Source organism: Anomaloglossus baeobatrachus, chromosome 2 (genome assembly GCF_048569485.1).
Source record: "Anomaloglossus baeobatrachus isolate aAnoBae1 chromosome 2, aAnoBae1.hap1, whole genome shotgun sequence".
Lineage (NCBI taxonomy): Eukaryota > Metazoa > Chordata > Amphibia > Anura > Aromobatidae > Anomaloglossus > Anomaloglossus baeobatrachus.
This window is the reverse complement of record NC_134354.1, coordinates 239,855,193-239,873,418: the sequence shown is the minus strand read 5'-3', so window position 1 is coordinate 239,873,418 and position 18,226 is coordinate 239,855,193. Positions and strand designations below refer to the sequence as shown.

The following is an 18,226-nucleotide window of genomic DNA, read 5'->3' as shown; positions in this document are numbered from 1 at the left end:
TAGTAAAGAGATGGGATAACATGTACAGAGATGTATATGATGCTGTAACAATCTTTAAAGTAGTTTTTCACTTTTAGAAAATGGGACCCCAAATGTTAACTATTGTGTAAAATAATATTATCAGATAGTACAGTGTCAACACTGACAGTAGAGATTAATGGATTGATTAGAAAATTTTGTGCTGAAATGTCTGCACCAAGTTTACACCTCCTGGCAGAAAACCACACCAAAATGGCATCAAAATTGTTTTTGTGTATTTTTTGTTTAAAGAAGCAGATTTGGTGCTAAAATGTTTATACCATATTCCTGCACTCAATCTACACCTACTAATTAAAAAAAAAATCGCATCATCATAGCATCAAACTGCATGGTGTTTTGATGTATTTGTTTGCCATGAGGTGTAGATTGGGTGCAGGAATATGGTGTAGAAATTTTAGCACCAAATCTGCATCTCTTGGCAAAAAATGCGGTTTTCTGCAGGAGATGTAGGTCTGTGAACTCAGTGCCTCACCTGAGGTGAGGTCACGCAGTTCACTGAGGTCATCTGAGGTCAACTGCAATCACAGGTGAAGGACAATGGGAATCTCAACCTGAGTGATATCACTGCTCATCGCTGCTGCTCAGTCTTTACCTGAAGCTCACAGCGGGCAGTCATGCTCTATACTCATGCGCTGTGCCTTCAGTAATGTAGCAGAACCGGAATCGGCATGGGACCTCATGTGGATTACATTGGGCCTGGGTGTTTGGGGGGTTAATAAAGGTGTGAAAGATGGGTTTTTTTGTATTTTATTTAAAATAAAGGATTTTTTTCATGTGTTTGTGTTTATTTGTTTTCACTTACAGATTAGTAATGGGGGTGGTTCTCATAGATGCCTCCCATTACTAATCTAGGGCTTAGTGGCAGCTGTGAGCTTATTAGCCCAACCCTTATTAGCCTAACTGCCTCCACACCAGGGCAACTGGGATGAGCTGGCTAAAGTTCTGGGATTGTTGCATCTTCTGAATGCTATAATCTTGGGTGGGGGCACCCCTGACTACAACCAATCAGAGATGTAGGGAGTGCCCGTGGGCGGGTAAAGCAGTGCATATGCATGAAGTTAATGAGCGGCCCCAGAAGTAGTATGAGTGGCCCTGAAGGAGTGTACAGCCACGCAAGAAACTTTGTAAGTATAACATGCCTGCTTTCCCCTTTTTTTCTTTATTTTTCCTTCGGTATTCAGGCTACTCCGCAAGTATCCTTGTAATTACTCGTTACGAGTAGTGAGTCCAATGCAAATCAATGGTAAATGCGAGTAATTGTCTGCTGGACCATACAAAGCAGTCTGGGGCTGAGTAAAAGGCTGAAATGGATGCATGATTGTTTAAAAGCCGGGCGGTAAAAAGCATCCGGCCTTTTTAAACAATCTGCACGCTCCCAGCCCGTGTCCTTCGCTCCCTGGTGCTGCGCTTCCCGCTCGGTCCTAACTTAGGATCCGACGGGGAGGCGGCAGGGGAGCGAAGCACCGGGCAGCGGGGAAAGAAGCACCAGGCGGGGAAGCGAGGCAGCAGGGAGGGAAGCATCAGACAGGAAAGCCGTCGGTGAAGTCTTACCTGGCGGTGCTGTTCCTCTACTTCCGGAGCCGCTTATTACACCTAATATAATATGCACTGCATCACCCCACCCACTCCATATGACAGCTAAGTGTGTAAATAAATAAATAAATTACATCCCAGTCACTCAGGAAGACTGCAACCTGCCTCAGTTGACATGAATTCACTGGATATTAGAGGTCACCTAGCCTGGGGGTCACATGAAGGGGGTGAGTGGACTGCAATTGCACTGCTCACAGGCACTATTGGCTACACAAGGTATTTGAGAGAAACCTTGTTTCTCAACATAATATCTATGTGGCCAGTACTGAAAAGGGGTGAACCACCCCTTTATTGTCAGGTTCAGCTCACTGAGAGGGGGAACTAGTGTTTAGCAGAAAGTCACTTCCCAGTTACAGAGAGAGGGTTGAGAGCTAGTTCTGCAGTGGGGTTCCAGGAGTTAAGATGTGGCCTTGTAACTTGGGTCTGTTGGGGAACCCGGAGGTATTCTCTAAGATCCTGAGCCTACAGCTCACCTCGGGATGGGCTTGGAAGAGTTGAGGGATTAGATGGACAATGGGGAAAAGTACCAGTGACGGGCCAAAGGGAATCAAGTGACTAGAAGCTGTCCAGGGCAGCAGAGAGGACCAAGGTGAGCCAAAGAGTAAGAAAGGTCAAGGAGGAGGCATATGCTTGGCAGCTGGAGAACTAGGTCCCCTATAGCGGGCTAGGCTGAGACTGAGTTCCCCGGAAGAAAGCGGCAACAAAACCGTTTAAGTGTTGCCATGTCTATTGTGATGGTGGAAGATCTAATAAACCGTTTACTGTTGTTTTGCCAAGAGTTTTCAAATGTCCTGTGTCTCTCTGCTACATCTACGATAGTGACCAGCTGCGAGGTGATAGACGCTACCCTGAAGTAGAGAGTAAGAATCTCACACCCGGCCCCAAACAGTTTACAAGCACTGTCTCTTTCTGGCGAAGGAGTGCGGAGCCCCCACGACAGGTGTCTGCAACTTCCTTCAACTGTACAAGATATAACAGTCTGTAAGATGTCATTGCTGCAGGGCATTAAAGAGAAGCCCATGGGGTAATGCAAAATAACATAAGCCTGATATCTAAAGCTTCAGCAGTGTGTGAAATATTGCTGGGCAAGTATTTATTCATTTGTGAACCGCAAATCGAATCTCAAAATGCCCATACTCGCATGAAACTGCAAATTTCCATGAATTTGATTCAAACTCAATCCTTCGCACATTGATCTATTCATCTCTACCTGCACCACTTTTGTAATTCTGTTCCTATAACAGAAATGAGTAAAATAAGTTGTTCACAGGTAACCTGAGCCTAAATGTAGCTTTCCACCTTGGGTTGGCTTAGTGGAGGGATGACACTATGACTTAAATCACCCATACTACACTAAAACCCAGTCTGACAGCTCATATGTGTTTGTATTTCCATCAAACATCATCATACTAGTAGAATGAGTTTTATCAGTGTCAGTTACTTCATAGTAAACAACAGCAATCATGTATTGAGAAGCATCACACTCCTGTAGAATAATATCTACAGACATAAGTGATCTTTCTAATCTGACAAGGATGTAATGAGCCCAGCATGGAGAAATCTACCAGTGGCTCCTCTCTATAGACATAGTAATGAAAAATTCCACCGCTCTGGTGGTGGCTTTTTGTATCCTACCTGTGTCACCCACGCAGCCCGCTCTCTCTGCCTGGACTGCAGGGCGGTGAAGAAAACATTGGCACTGCCTCATTCATGGATCCAGCCCACTCCTCTCCGATGTTGACTCAGCTGACAAACCTTCCTGTTCACAACAGGAAATACATTGTTATATGATACAATTTAAAAAAAAAGGTATCTTAAATTTGATTGTTTTCCTGCACTAGTTATTACAGAAAATTGAAGAATATGTGAAGTAGTTACAGAAAAGTGGTCCAGCAGTAATTGTCAGTTCATTTAGTTGGTTAAAGAGAATATTTTACACATATTTGCATGAAACACTGAATTGATTATCTGTGTGCTTGTGAGAGAGAAATGGCTCATGTACACCACCCTAATTTTGGTCTAAATGCTGTTTGTGAAAAATATGGATAGCACTTGGACCAAAGTCATTGAATGGGACAGAGTAAAGGCAAGACTTCAGCACTCAAAAGTGAAGACGAGAAGAGGTATTGCTTTTCCAAAGATGCTTCTAAATTTTATTTGGAGTGATTGAACCTGTCTCTGGTTGGTGGGTCCCCGTGGCTTGGAGCTTCTGGGGATCCCCTCCTTGTAGTCTTTCAGTCTTTAGTCCATACGGCACGCAGTTTGAACCTTGTAGGGTCAGTGTTCCATTCCGGTCCCTGGTACTCCCGTCATTGCTGGTGCTCCCGGACTTTACGGTGAGTGAGGTCCTGGATGGTCCCCTCACTGTGCATATTTTATCAGGTCTGCCTGGAGCGTTTGCCTGACATAGGGTTCTGTACCCCGTAGGTGCTATGGTTCCGAGAGTACTCCACCGTACTCATTCGGCAACCACACGCCTGCGCCAGTCAGGTCACTGTTACACACTCCCGTCAGTACGGTTACGTCTGTCTCCTTTCACTTCCACTTACTTACTGTCTGACCCCTCCTCCCCTAGTTGTCGTCTAGTGGACTGGATCGGCTCCATCCCTAGGTGGCCATTCATTGGGTCCAACTCTAGTCTGTCACCAGTCTCTGGGAAAGGGAAAAATAGGGATTATATATGTATTCTGGGTGTTACCAGTCTTCTGGGTCCTAGGGGGTAGGCCCTGCATCTTTGACAGGGTGCAGTACCTTGTAACTTCTGATGGCTTCAGGGGCGCTACATGATCAAATAAGAAAAAATTCAGGACATGTTGTTCAATCATCGACGTTTCAGCTAAGTAGCTTTTCTCAAAATTAACATGTCTGTATGTCCACATAATATTACTGTCACGCTCCCCGGGTCCTCGGCTCCCCTCCCCGGGTCCTCTGCCCCGCTCCCCGGGTCCTCAGCCCCGCTCCCCGGCTCACCTGCCACGCTCCCCGCTCTCCAGCCTCCGGTGCCCGTCCTTCCCAGGTTCCCTGGCCTCCGATCCCGGCGTCCGACGGCTTCCCAGGCCCTGGCCGGCTCCCCTGCGTCCTCCTCTCAGCTTCCTTCCCTGGCTTCTGGCACCCGGGCGGCGCGCATGCGCATTAGGGCGCGCGCGCGGTCACTGACCCTTTCTTAAAGGGCCAGCGTCCATTAACAGGAAATGAAGCTAAACAGGTACAGGGTATATAAGGGTTTATTGTCTAAGGGGGCGGGGCCTGATCTTCGTGTTTTCCAAGCTAGGAGTCAGGTCTCCTTGTGTCTCCTTGCCATACTCACGTATCTCTCTTCTAGAGCTGATCCTGCCTCGGCATCCGGTCCTGCTGAATCCTGAACCCCGCACGCTGTCCGTCTGCCATCTGACAGTCCGTACCATCTCGGATCCCTGCGGTGACCCGTCATCTCGCTCCAAAGGTTCCGGACCCCGCCTGACATCATCTCGGCTTCCGAATCTGAGCTACGTCACCCGGACTACCATCTGTGACTCCGTGGTCCCAAGGACTTCTCCGTTACACTCACTTGCACGGACTGTTCTGCTGCCCATAGTGCTTCAGCTACCGGACTCCTTACCACCATCTTAGAGTTCGGCCCAGTGGATCCACCTCCTGGGTCTGCCCGACCGCCTGGCCCTGACAGTAAGATCAGGCCATGGATCCCGCTGCAGCACTAGCGGCCTTGCAAGAGGAACTCCAACGCCAGCGTGAAGTCCAGACCCGCATGCTGAACTTTATGACTTCCGTGGACACCCGCCTGTACACGTTACAAGCGGCAGTTACGCCTTCAACATTCCGGGCCTCCACTAGTCATTCCACGGCTCCCGCACCCGTGGCAGCCTCTTCGGATGCTTCCCGACTCCGTTTGGCTTCACCACCTCGTTATGCCGGAGATCCCAAGACCTGCAGGGGCTTCATAAACCAATGCTCCCTTCATTTCACGCAGCTGCCACATTTGTTTGCCTCCGACCAAGCCAAGGTCGCCTTCATCATGTCTCACCTAGAGGGCGAGGCACTGGCGTGGATGAATCCCTTGTGGGAGAAGGAGGACCCTATGACCAAGGACCTTCAAGAGTTCCTGCAGGCCTTTCGCAGCACCTTCGACGAGCCGGGACGCGCCTCTGCGTCTGCTTCATCCCTTCTCCGCTTACGTCAAGGAACACTGACGGTAGGCCAATATGCCATCCGTTTCCGCACTTTGGCTTCAGAACTCGGGTGGAATAACGAGGCCCTAACAGCCGCCTTCTGGGAAGGACTCTCGAGTCGCATCAAAGACGAGTTGGCGGGTCGTGACATGCCCTCCACCCTAGATGCCCTGATTGCCCTAGCAACTCGAGTGGACATTCGCTTTCAGGAGCGCTCCAAAGAGCTATCTCGTGAGAGACGTCCGGTACGGCATTCCTCTCCTCCACAGAAGCCCTCCGTACCTCAGTCGTCAACAGCTGGGATTCCCGTCCACGAGCCCATGCAGATCGACCGAGTACGGCGGTCTGAACAACGTCGAGCAGAGCGGCTCGCCAAAGGTCTCTGCTTTTACTGCGGAGAGGGCACACATCTCCTACGCTCCTGTCCGGAAAGGCCGGGAAACTCCAAAGCCTAGGGTTGGTAGGAGAGGCCACCCTAGGTGCTGGGACTCTCTCAGACCCGGTTATGTGGACCGTGCAAGTGTCAGCGGGAGAGACGCGCTTCACGGCTGAGGCATACCTCGACTCTGGAGCAGCAGGCAATTTCATCCAGCAGGCCACGGTGGACAAGTACCAGTTGCCTGTTACTCTACTCGATAAGCCCCTAGTGATTGCCTCTGTGGATGGGAGACCCCTCGCTGATACCATCTCCTGGGTCACCAGGCCGGTCGAACTGCGTATCGGTGCCCTGCACACCGAGAACATTGCTCTCTACGTCCTTCCATACATGTCCCATCAAATCCTGCTGGGCCTCCCCTGGTTGCGGACACACGAACCATCAGTCAGCTGGGGTACTGGCGAAATCACCCGATGGGGCTCTGCCTGTCATGAGAGGTGTCTGAAGTCCATACAACCCATCCGACGACCTCCGGTTCCAGAGAACCTACCGGAACTGCCCTCGGCCTATTGGTCCTTCGCAGACGTTTTTGACAAGAAGGAGTCTGAGGTACTTCCGCCACACCGTCCCTACGATTGCGCCATCGACCTGCTCCCAGGAACAACACCACCTCGAGGACGGATATATCCGTTGTCTCCAGCCGAAACCAGGGCCATGTCTACCTACATCACAGAAAGCCTGGCAAGGGGATTCATCCGGAGATCCTCCTCTCCTGCGGGAGCAGGCTTCTTCTTCGTTAAGAAGAAAGAGGGTGACCTACGCCCATGCATTGACTACCGGGGTTTGAATCAGATCACCATAAAAAACAAGTACCCTCTGCCGCTCATCCCCGAATTGTTCGACCGGCTCAGAGGAGCCCGTGTGTTCACCAAACTGGATCTTCGGGGTGCCTACAACCTAGTTCGTATCCGCTCTGGGGACGAATGGAAGACCGCGTTTAATACTCGCGATGGGCACTATGAATACTGCGTAATGCCCTTCGGTCTGTGTAACGCTCCTGCCGTATTCCAAGAATTGGTGAACGACATTTTCCGGGACCTCCTCTACATCTGTGTAGTAGTTTATCTGGATGACATCCTTGTCTTCTCTCCGGACCTCCAGACCCACAGAGAGAACGTACAGCTGGTTCTACAAAGACTGAGAGAGAATCGTCTCTACGCCAAATATGAGAAGTGTGTCTTTGAGCAGTCTTCTCTCCCTTTCCTGGGATACATCATCTCGGGTACAGGGCTGCAGATGGATCCAAAGAAGGTCTCCTCCATTCTCAACTGGCCTCCCCCTTCTGGACTGAAGGCAATCCAACGGTTCCTGGGATTCGCCAACTACTACCGCCAGTTTATCCCTCACTTCTCTGCCCTGACTGCTCCTCTCTCCGCCTTGACCAAGAAGGAGGCTAATCCAAAGGACTGGTCACCTGCGGCCGACGCCGCGTTTTGCTCTCTGAAGCGAGCATTTGCCTCCTCTCCTGTACTTCACCGACCGGAGTTAAACCGCCAGTTCACCTTGGAGGTGGATGCCTCCTCCTCTGGAGCCGGAGCAGTGCTCATGCAGAAGTCCTCCTCCGGGAAGATGGTGACTTGCGGTTTCTTCTCCAAGAGCTTCTCAGCGCCTGAACGTAATTACACCATCGGTGACCAAGAACTATTGGCGGTCAAACTGGCTCTGGAGGAGTGGCGCTACCTCCTGGAAGGAGCAGTGTACCCCGTGATTATCTACACGGACCACAAGAACCTGGAATACCTTCGGTCCGCTCAGCGACTGAACCCACGACAAGCCAGGTGGTCCTTATTCTTTGCCAGGTTTGATTTCCAGCTCCATTTCCGACCCGCGGACAAGAATGTACGCGCTGATGCCCTGTCTAGGTCTCTCATGCCCATGGAGCGGGAGGAGGAGAGTACCCAACCTATCATCTCTCCTAGCAAGATTATTCCGGTGGCTCCTGTCACCCTGGCCCAGATACCGCCCGGGAAGACCTATGTCTCTGAGACCGACAGGCAAAAAGTCTTACACTGGGGTCATGCCTCAAAAACCGCCGGTCATGCAGGTCAGAAGAGAACATGGGGTGCGATTGTACGCCATTACTGGTGGCCATCCCTTCGCACGGACGTCGCTGCTTTTGTCTCTGCCTGCTCCTCTTGTGCCAGGAACAAGACGCCCAAGCACCTGCCATATGGCCGTCTTCTGCCTCTGCCTATACCCTCAGTTCCATGGCAACACATAGCGATGGACTTTATTACGGACTTGCCATTATCCTCTGGGCACACAGTCATATGGGTCGTGGTGGATCGGTTCTCCAAAATGGCTCACTTCGTCCCTATGGCCGGACTGCCCTCTGCTCAGGAACTCGCGGAAGCCTATATACATCACATCTTCCGCTTGCATGGCTTTCCATCCTACATTGTGTCCGACAGGGGAACTCAGTTCACCTCCCGCTTCTGGAGGGCGCTCTGCAAACATCTGGGAGTGACTCTGGACTTTTCTTCTGCTTACCATCCTCAGTCTAATGGCCAAGTGGAGAGGGTCAATCAAATCTTGACCTCCTTCTTACGTCACTATGTCAACGCCCATCACGACGACTGGTCCACGCTTCTGCCTTGGGCTGAATTCTCCCATAACCACCACATCAGTGAGTCGTCCTCCAAATCTCCCTTCCATGTCGTTTACGGACTTCAGCCCTCCATCCCGTTGCCTATATCCCCTTCTTCGGATGTCCCTGCTGCTGATACTGTAGTCCGTGACTTCGCTACCATTTGGGACTCTGTCAAGGCGTCCCTTGGGCGCGCTTCCCAGCGGATGAAGAAACACGCCGACAAGAGGCGCCTGGACCCTCCGTGTTTCTCTCCTGGTGACCTGGTCTGGCTTGCTTCCCAATACATCCGATTGAAGATACCTTCCTACAAGCTGGGTCCTCGCTACATCGGGCCGTTTAAGGTCCTCAGCAAGATCAATGAGGTCTCCTACAAACTGAGGCTTCCGGCCACGATGCGGATTCCCAACTCCTTCCACGTCTCTCTGCTCAAGCCGGTTTTCCTTGGTCCCTTCTCCGCTGCTGCCAGTCCGGCTCCTCCTCCTATTGCTGAGGACGACATCTATGCGGTAAGGGATATCGTGGCCATGAAGACTGTTCGAGGCCGACAGTTCTTCCTGGTGGACTGGGAGGGGTATGGTCCTGAGGATAGGTCCTGGGAGCCCAGGGAGAACGTGGGCACTCCTCTGATCCGTGCCTTCATGTCCCGGTTGCGGGGAGGGGGAAGTGGGGGGGGGGGTACTGTCACGCTCCCCGGGTCCTCGGCTCCCCTCCCCGGGTCCTCTGCCCCGCTCCCCGGGTCCTCAGCCCCGCTCCCCGGCTCACCTGCCACGCTCCCCGCTCTCCAGCCTCCGGTGCCCGTCCTTCCCAGGTTCCCTGGCCTCCGATCCCGGCGTCCGACGGCTTCCCAGGCCCTGGCCGGCTCCCCTGCGTCCTCCTCTCAGCTTCCTTCCCTGGCTTCTGGCACCCGGGCGGCGCGCATGCGCATTAGGGCGCGCGCGCGGTCACTGACCCTTTCTTAAAGGGCCAGCGTCCATTAACAGGAAATGAAGCTAAACAGGTACAGGGTATATAAGGGTTTATTGTCCAAGGGGGCGGGGCCTGATCTTCGTGTTTTCCAAGCTAGGAGTCAGGTCTCCTTGTGTCTCCTTGCCATACTCACGTATCTCTCTTCTAGAGCTGATCCTGCCTCGGCATCCGGTCCTGCTGAATCCTGAACCCCGCACGCTGTCCGTCTGCCATCTGACAGTCCGTACCATCTCGGATCCCTGCGGTGACCCGTCATCTCGCTCCAAAGGTTCCGGACCCCGCCTGACATCATCTCGGCTTCCGAACCTGAGCTACGTCACCCGGACTACCATCTGTGACTCCGTGGTCCCAAGGACTTCTCCGTTACACTCACTTGCACGGACTGTTCTGCTGCCCATAGTGCTTCAGCTACCGGACTCCTTACCACCATCTTAGAGTTCGGCCCAGTGGATCCACCTCCTGGGTCTGCCCGACCGCCTGGCCCTGACAATTACAAATAAAATGTTAGAGGCAGAGTACTGGAATAATGTTTCATCACAGAATTTCAGTTATAAACAATGAAAATAAGAATGAAAATATTAATACTCAAGTAGCTATCTTTAGACTTGATATGTACATACAAAAGGTAAGAAAATACTAGTGAGTAACACACATGGATGTGTGCCGCCCCCGTGCTAGCAGCCGGCGCTGCTCGGATCCGGGTCCTACGGTAGGGCTCGAGGGGTTCCCCGGATCCGAATAAAAGGGGGTCGTATGTGTACGGGGTTGATTGTAGAATGTCTGTGACGCCACCCACGGTGTGTGGTGAAGTGGGACACCACCGCTGCTGTTGTGGGACACCCAGGGGGAGATATAATGACAGCCGGATGTTAACCCCTCCGTGGGTAGGGATGGTTGCCCTGGGGCCCAGTGTCTCTGGGCAGGGTATAGCGATGGCAGGGGCTTGCACACCCAGATGGACCGGGGGATAGTTGGTTACTCACTATTGAATGAATCACACGAGTCTTTTGGTAAACCAAGGTGCTAGTGGCCGGCCGACGCAGCGCAGCCGGTTGTACTCTGGTCCCCCACCCCGGCTGGTGGTCACTGTCCTTTCCTCTGCATTGTGTATTGTGGGCTGCCTGGTTTGGAACTCAGGAGTCCGCTCCCAGCTTGCTGTGTGCCTAAGGAGCCGTGCCCGCAGACGCTGACCCATGGGATCTATGGGCCCTGGCGGTTGCCCTATCCCTATCTGTGGGTGGTTGTCTTCTATCGGGACTTTGGTTGGGACAGGACCTATAATCCTGGCCTTAATCGGTGAATTAACTAGGCCGCTGGTTTCGGTCCTGGCTTCAGGGTCTGAGTACTCCCTCTGTGCACGGTTTCCGGTCGGGGTCTCCGGTGTCGGTACCGGTGGGCTCCAACCCTTCTCCGGTACTCCTCGGATCTGCTGAGCCGTCTTCCCGTCTCCTGCTGACGGAGACAACCGTCTGACATCTAACCAAGGTACCAGGGCTACGACCCTGGCACCGTTCAACTTGAACCTCCTCTGCTGGAGATACACCTAGCTCCAGCCTACACTCCTCTCATTTTGAACTCAGAGCTAATACTGTTTGCTTAACTAACTGTTTTCCCGCCCCAAGCTGTCTAGACCCCTAGGTGGGCATTTCCTTACCGCCTGGTCCCACCCACTGGTGTGCCTGTCTTGCCCTAAGGGGGGGTTACTAGGGTTTCAGGTCGGCTGTATGTCACCTAGGTGAGGGAAGGTGTTATGCGGGGGCCTATGTGTGACTACCTGGTTTTGCCAGGGCGTCACAGATGCACAGAAAAAAAAATGCATATAATTTTCATTGAATGAGGAAGCATTACCAATTGTAATAGAGGGGATAATATTAGAAGCTGGTAAGAATATAGGCAGCTGTGAGTGAATTAACACGTGAAATCGACGTGCGCCTGATGAGGGAAACAGGAAGATGGGTATTACCAAATCGGATAACTACTTCAATTAAGAAAAGGAAAAAACTAAAAGAATAAAGTAGGGAGTTGTGGCGCCCCTGAGGCTTCCGTCGCCACAGGACATTACACCCCATCCAGCGGTGTGATGTCCCATTCTGGGTGAGGAAAGGAGTGAACGCCGGTCCCCTGGCAAATCTACACTACACTCATTGTTAGGTACACACTGGGACCAGGGACAGTGGCAGCAACCCTCCCATGCTGCATGCTGGGAGGGGCCATAAGACCCATCCCTGCTCCTATAGGGTAGACCCTAGTAACTGGGGAGGTGGGAGGAGCTACTAGAGAGCAGGCAGAGAAAGGAAGGTCAAGTTTAGTTAGTTGAAGTGAGGGGTGAAAGAGAGAAAGAAAGAGGAAAGGAGGAGGAGGTCTGCGTGAGGCAGACGAGAAGGAGAGGAAGAAAAGAAAGGCTCTAGTCAGTCAGGAGCTAAGGAAAGAAAGAGACGCTTCCTGGTGAAGATCCTGGGACTCAGAGGGTCCAGGTGACACCAAGCAGAGAGAAGAAGGGATTCCAGGGCCACGGATAGCTGTTGAGCTGTGGTGGCCTGTTCCACAGGAACATCGGTGGAGGGATCAAGCTGCAAAAGGGGACGGTCCCTAGAAACCGGAGGAGTGCAAAATCATCTCCAAACAGTAAAAACCGAGGCCCAGGGAAAGTTGTAAACTCCCCGGGCCACAGCCCACTGCAGAACCTCTAGAAAGCGGATAATCATCCGACAGGTGACCCCCCAGCCTGGAGGCTGTTGTGGAGGCCGAGCCAGGTTCATCCTACAAAAGGCAAGGTTTAAGGAGACAGCTGCAGACAGAGACACTTGAGAGAAGGGTACCGGCTTTTACTCCAGAAATTACCCAGGATCGGCGGAGGTCCCTGACAGTGGGTCTCAGCAGTCCAGAGGCACCAGTGTGCACCTACTAGGAACTGTGAGTAAACAACTTGAACTGCACCCTTGGAGTTGCCTCTGTTATTTCATCTGCATAGACACTCACAAGCACCAACTGTGCCCCGGGGTACCGCTCCACCTGTGGGGAGCAGTACTATCATTGCTGCCAGTCTATCACCCCGGAGGCCTCATCCAGCAGCGGTGGCTTAAATAGCCGCATACCACAGGTGGCGTCACGAACACAAACTTTATTCACCCCCAACACTGCAGCCATATTTAATTGACACCCACCAGGGCCACGGAGCCGGGCCCCGCCACCACTGACGACCCTCGGACTAGTCCGGCCCGGCACTGAGTGTCCCATAGCCCTGGGGTGGGCGAGTCAGAGTCACATGCAAAACGAAGTGGTACTCAAAGGGTAAAAATTGCTGTTGCATAAATAAAGGAAGACCTTATACCTTATGTATAAGAAACTTAATGTATTGACTTGTAGTTGCTGTGTAAAAGGGAAATGATGGAGATCACTGCAGAGTTAGTGGACTCTACTGGCCTATGATGCATAGACAACAATGGTAACATGCACATACTTCACAAAAATAACTAGCAAGGGAGTATAATTGATGTGAATTACCTTATAAGTATAAACAGATTTCCTAAAAGGAGTAGTGGCCTTACAGAGAGACACAGAGAAAAAGAGAGAGATAGCGAGAGAGACAGAGAGAGAGAGAGAGAGACAGAGAAAGAGAGAAACAGAGAGACAAAGAGATAGAGAAAAGATGAAACACGGTCTGATGGAGCGCTATGGAGGCCACGGGGATGTATAAGTTCAATGTTTTTTATTGATTCACATAAACCACAACGCGTTTCGATATAGTCCAATATCTTCGATCACCTGACAAAGATATTGGACTATATCGAAACGCGTTGTGGTTTATGTGAATCAATAAAAACCATTGAACTTATACATCCCCGTGGCCTCCATAGCACTCCATCAGACCAAGTTTCATCTTTTCTGGCAATTTTTTCCCCTTTGGGGACGCACGGCAAGAGCTGCTTGGACGCTAAACTCGCAACCAGGTACACTGATACCCAGTGACTGCTTCGGACCGGCCGCACGGGAGGTATTTCCCTTTGAAGGCTCTCCTGGAGAAACTCCCCAGCTGCAGGAGACCTCGATCCTGCCTGGCACGGCAGCACCAGTGGCTTATCTCCTGGAAGGATCTCCTGGATTCAGTCCCTGACAGCGCAAGTATAAAAACACTCACGTCTTTTACCGGGGTTGTGCGAGGGCTGCACAACCTTATCAGGTGAGCAAATTTCAACTATTTGTTCTCACCGTTTACATTGTGACCCTACACATGCACTCCTTTTCTTCATTTTTATCTAAAGAGATAGAGAGAGGCAGACAGGGAGAAAGAAAGACAGAGAGAAAGGAAGAGGCTGACAGGGAAAGAGACAGACAGAGAGACAGATAGAGAGAGAGACAGAGAGAGAAATAGAAACAGAGAGTCAGAGATAGATAGATAGAGAGACAGAGAGGCAGACAGAGAGAGACAGAGAGAAACAGGGAGACAGACAGAGAGAGAGAGGCAGACAGACAGACAGAGACAGATAAAGAGAGATAGACAGCCAGAGAGAGACAGATAGAGAGACAGACAGAGAGAGAAACAGAGAGATGAACAGAGACAAAGAGAAAGACAGACACAGACAGAGAGGGAAACACACCAAGAAAGGGAGACACACAGATAGACAGAGAGACAAACAGAGAAGGAGAGAGGGAGCCAGGGGGAGTGGGAGAGAGACACTTAGGCGGGCTTTGCACGTTGCGACATCGCAAGCCGATGCTGCGATGTCGCACACGATAGTCCCCGCCCCCATCGCAGGTACGATATCTTGTGATAGCTGGCGTAGCGAAAATTATCGCTACGCCAGCTTCACTTGCACTCACCTGCCCTGCGATCGTCGCTCTGGCCGGCGACCCACCTCCTTCCTAAGGCGGCGGGTCGTGCGGCGTCATAGCGACGTCACACGGAAGGCGGCCAATAGCGGCGGAGGGGCGGAGATGAGCAGGATGTAAACATCCAGCCCACCTCCTTCCTTCCGTAGAGCCGCTGGCGGCAGGTAAGGTGAAGTTCCTCGCTCCTGCGGCGTAACACACAGTGATGTGTGCTGCCGCAGGAACGAGGAACAGCATCGTACCTGTCGCGGCAGCATAATTATGGAAAAGTCGGAGCCTGCAACGATGATACGAAAACGACGCTTTTGCGCTCATTAATCGTATCATCTAGATTTTACACACAACGATGTCGAAAGTGACGCCGGATGTGTGTCACTTTCGATTTGACCCCACCGACATCGCACGTACGATGTTGCAACGTTCAAAGCCGCCCTTAGTTACTACACTGGGCAATGCCGGGTACTACAGCTAGTATACTCCTGCTATGTATTGGATAACTTATGTGCGTGGTTGGTATTGGGAATTCTATGGCTGCATATTCAGAATCCTGCCTTTGATTGGTGTAATCATTAAGCCCCAATTGTCTTCTGAGATGTCTTTATTCTGTATCAAATTTCTCCACTAGTCTGGAGGGTGTGCCAGGGTACCTAAAAAACTTTGGAGATGTTTTCTCAGAAAAAGATGCAGAGATATTATCACTCCATCACCCTTATGACTGCGCTATCAATCTTATCCCTAATGCCACATTTCTGAAAGCTCACCTGTATAAATTATAGGGTCCTGGAGAAACCACCATGAAATAATGTGTAAAAGAAAATTTAGGGTCATATCCGTGCTTGCTCCTCACCTATAGCTGCTGTTTTTTTCTTTGTTGAAAAGATAGATGGGGGTCTCCGTCCTTGCCTCAATTTCCATGAATGAAAAAAAACTATGGTTAGGAATACTTAAACCACTGTCACAGATATGTCACGGCCTATCACAGAGGTGTCACGGCCGGCTGACAATCCAGTGGCAGCGAGTGTTGGAAAATCCCAGAGATTGCCCACAGATGGATCGAGCAGTGGATTTCTGGGATTCATCCCAGGAAAACTGTCACGCTCCCGGGATCCCGGCGCCACCTGTCACTCACCAGTCCGGTCCCTGGGTCTCCTGTCTGCGGCTGCTCCACCTGCTCTCCCTCCTGTGCGTCCTCCATGCTCCCCGTCCGCCGGTCCCGGCGTCCCGCTAAGCTCCGGGACTCAGCTTCTGCCTCACCTGCATCTCCTCCACTTCTCCCAGCACGTCCTGCACTGGTCTCCGGCACTCGGGCCTCGCGCATGCGCACTAGGGCGCGGGCACGCTCACTCACCTCTTATTAAAGGGCCAGCGTCACTGAAACAGGATATGACTGAATACAGGTACAGGGTACAGGGTATATAAGAACTTCCTTTTCTTGTGGGTGGTGCCTCTTCAACGTGTTCTTGTAGCTAGGTGTTCAGGTCCCTCTGTGCTTCGTACCCAGGTTAACCCTGTCTCTTCCCACAGGGTCCGTCTACCAACCTGAGTGTCTCCAGCCTGCCGGTTTCCCATCTGGTCACATTAGCCTGCATGTTTTGCTGGACCCGTACCTCGTCTGTTGTTACCACTCGGCACCTGTACCCGGTTCCAGTCATCAGTTCTGCACACGGCCCTGTTGGACTAATATCCATATCCCGTACAGACTTCTGAAGGACACGTATGCCAAACTCTCTTGTGTCTTTTCTACTGTGCATCTAGGCCCTCTGGGGGGGTGATCGGACAGTCCCTGTATAGGGGTTTGCTCCTGGTTGCCTCTCTGGGGAAGTCCGGTGCACGGTCCCGTGGATCCACCTCCAGGACGTTACAGTTTGAACAGGCCATGGATCCCGCCGAATCACAAGCGTCCCAGCAGGCCGGATTACAGGAACTGGTGCGACAAAGTGAGACTCAATCTCGTATGCTGTCCTTTATGTCGTAAGTGGATACCCGTTTGAACAATCTCCAGGCAACAGCCACCTCCCTGTCTGACCAGAACACGGCAGCGGCTTCCGTAGTCGCTTCCTCTTCGGCCTCGAAACTCCACCTTGCTGCTCCGCCCCGATACGCCGGGGACCCCAAGACCTGTAGAGGCTTCCTGAATCAATGCTCGCTGCATTTTAAGCTGCTCCCACACCTCTTTGTCTCTGATCAAGCAAAGGTGGCCTTCCTGATGTCCCATCTGGAGGGTGAAGCATTGGCCTGGATGAATCCCTTGTGGGAGAAAGAAGATCCGGTGACTACCAACATCCACGGATTTCTAGAGGCCTTCCGCAACACCTTTGACGAACCTGGTTGTACCACCACGGCCGCTTCTTCGCTTCTTCGGCTACGCCAAGGTTCCCTGATGGTGGGCCAGTATGCCATCCGGTTCCGTACACTTGCCTCTGAGTTGGGTTGAAACAACGAGGCATTGACTGCAGCCTTCTGGGAGGGCCTCTCTGGCCGCATTAAGGACGAGTTGGCTGGCCGTGATGTCCCTTCTACCTTGGATGGCCTGATCTCTCTGGCCACCCGGATAGATCTCCGTATCCAGGAACGGTCCAAGGAAGTACTCCGGGAGAAGAGACCGACACGCCACGCCCGTGCTCCGCAGAGGTCCATCATCCCACAGTCGGTGCCATCCAACTACTCTACTCCCGAACCCATGCAAGTAGATCATCTGGGACAGGCTGAACAACGCCGGGCAGAGCGTCTCGCCAAGGGTCTCTGTCTCTACTGTGGAGGTGATACACACTTGATTCTTTCCTGCCCCGAGAAGCCGGGAAACTGCAAGGCCTAGGGTTGGTAGGAGAGGCCACCCTAGGCACCGGAGCCCTCTCATCCCCGGTAACGCTGACGATTCACGTGATGATGGAGGACACCCGGTTCACGGCAGAGGCGTATCTCGATTCAGGGTCAGCAGGCAATTTCATCCAATAGACTACGGTGGACAAATACCGGATACCTGTCACGCCGCTCTCAAATCCCCTTGTGATCGCTTCTGTGGATGGGAGACCTCTCTCCGAACCTGTGTTATTCGTCACCAAACGGGTGGAACTCCATATAGGTGCACTGCATACCGAGAAGATTGGCTTATACGTTCTCCCGAAACTGGCTCACGCAATCCTGCTGGGGCTACCCTGGTTACGAGCATATGAACCTGTAGTCAGTTGGCGCTCCGGAGAGATTGCTCGTTGGGGCCAGTCTTGTCACGAGAACTGTCTGCAGACCGTCCGGCCCGTCCATCAGTCTCTGGCACCGGAGTCTCTACCAAGACTTCCGTCCGCATATTGGTCCTTCGCGGATGTCTTCGACAAAAAAGAGGCGGAGGTGTTGCCGCCACACAGACCCTACGACTGTGCCATAGACTTACTGTGAGGGGCTACTCCGCCCCGAGGACATATCTATCCTTTGTCGCCAGCCGAGACCCAGGCCATGTCGGACTATATTGTTGAGAACCTGGCAAGGGGGTTCATCCGGAGATCATCATCCCCTGCAGGAGCCGGGTTTTTCTTCGTGAAGAAGAAGGACGGCTCCCTCCGGCCATGCATTGATTACAGGGGATTAAACCAGATCACCATTAAGAACAAG

The 18,226-nt window shown here is 52.1% G+C and overlaps 1 protein-coding gene across 3 annotated transcripts in view; it reads right to left on the bottom strand.

Annotated features, from left to right (window-relative positions):
• Nucleotides 1-3,355, bottom strand: part of LOC142291291 (sushi, von Willebrand factor type A, EGF and pentraxin domain-containing protein 1-like) — a 344,209-nt gene extending 340,854 nt beyond the window's left edge. For all 3 annotated transcript variants that reach the window (XM_075335715.1, XM_075335716.1, XM_075335717.1), the window contains exon 1: nucleotides 3,268-3,355. In XM_075335715.1, the coding sequence (XP_075191830.1) occupies nucleotides 3,268-3,340 (73 nt within the window). In that variant the 5' untranslated portion in view covers nucleotides 3,341-3,355. The remainder of the gene's footprint in view (nucleotides 1-3,267) is intronic.
• Between the last annotated feature and the right edge of the window lie 14,871 nt (nucleotides 3,356-18,226).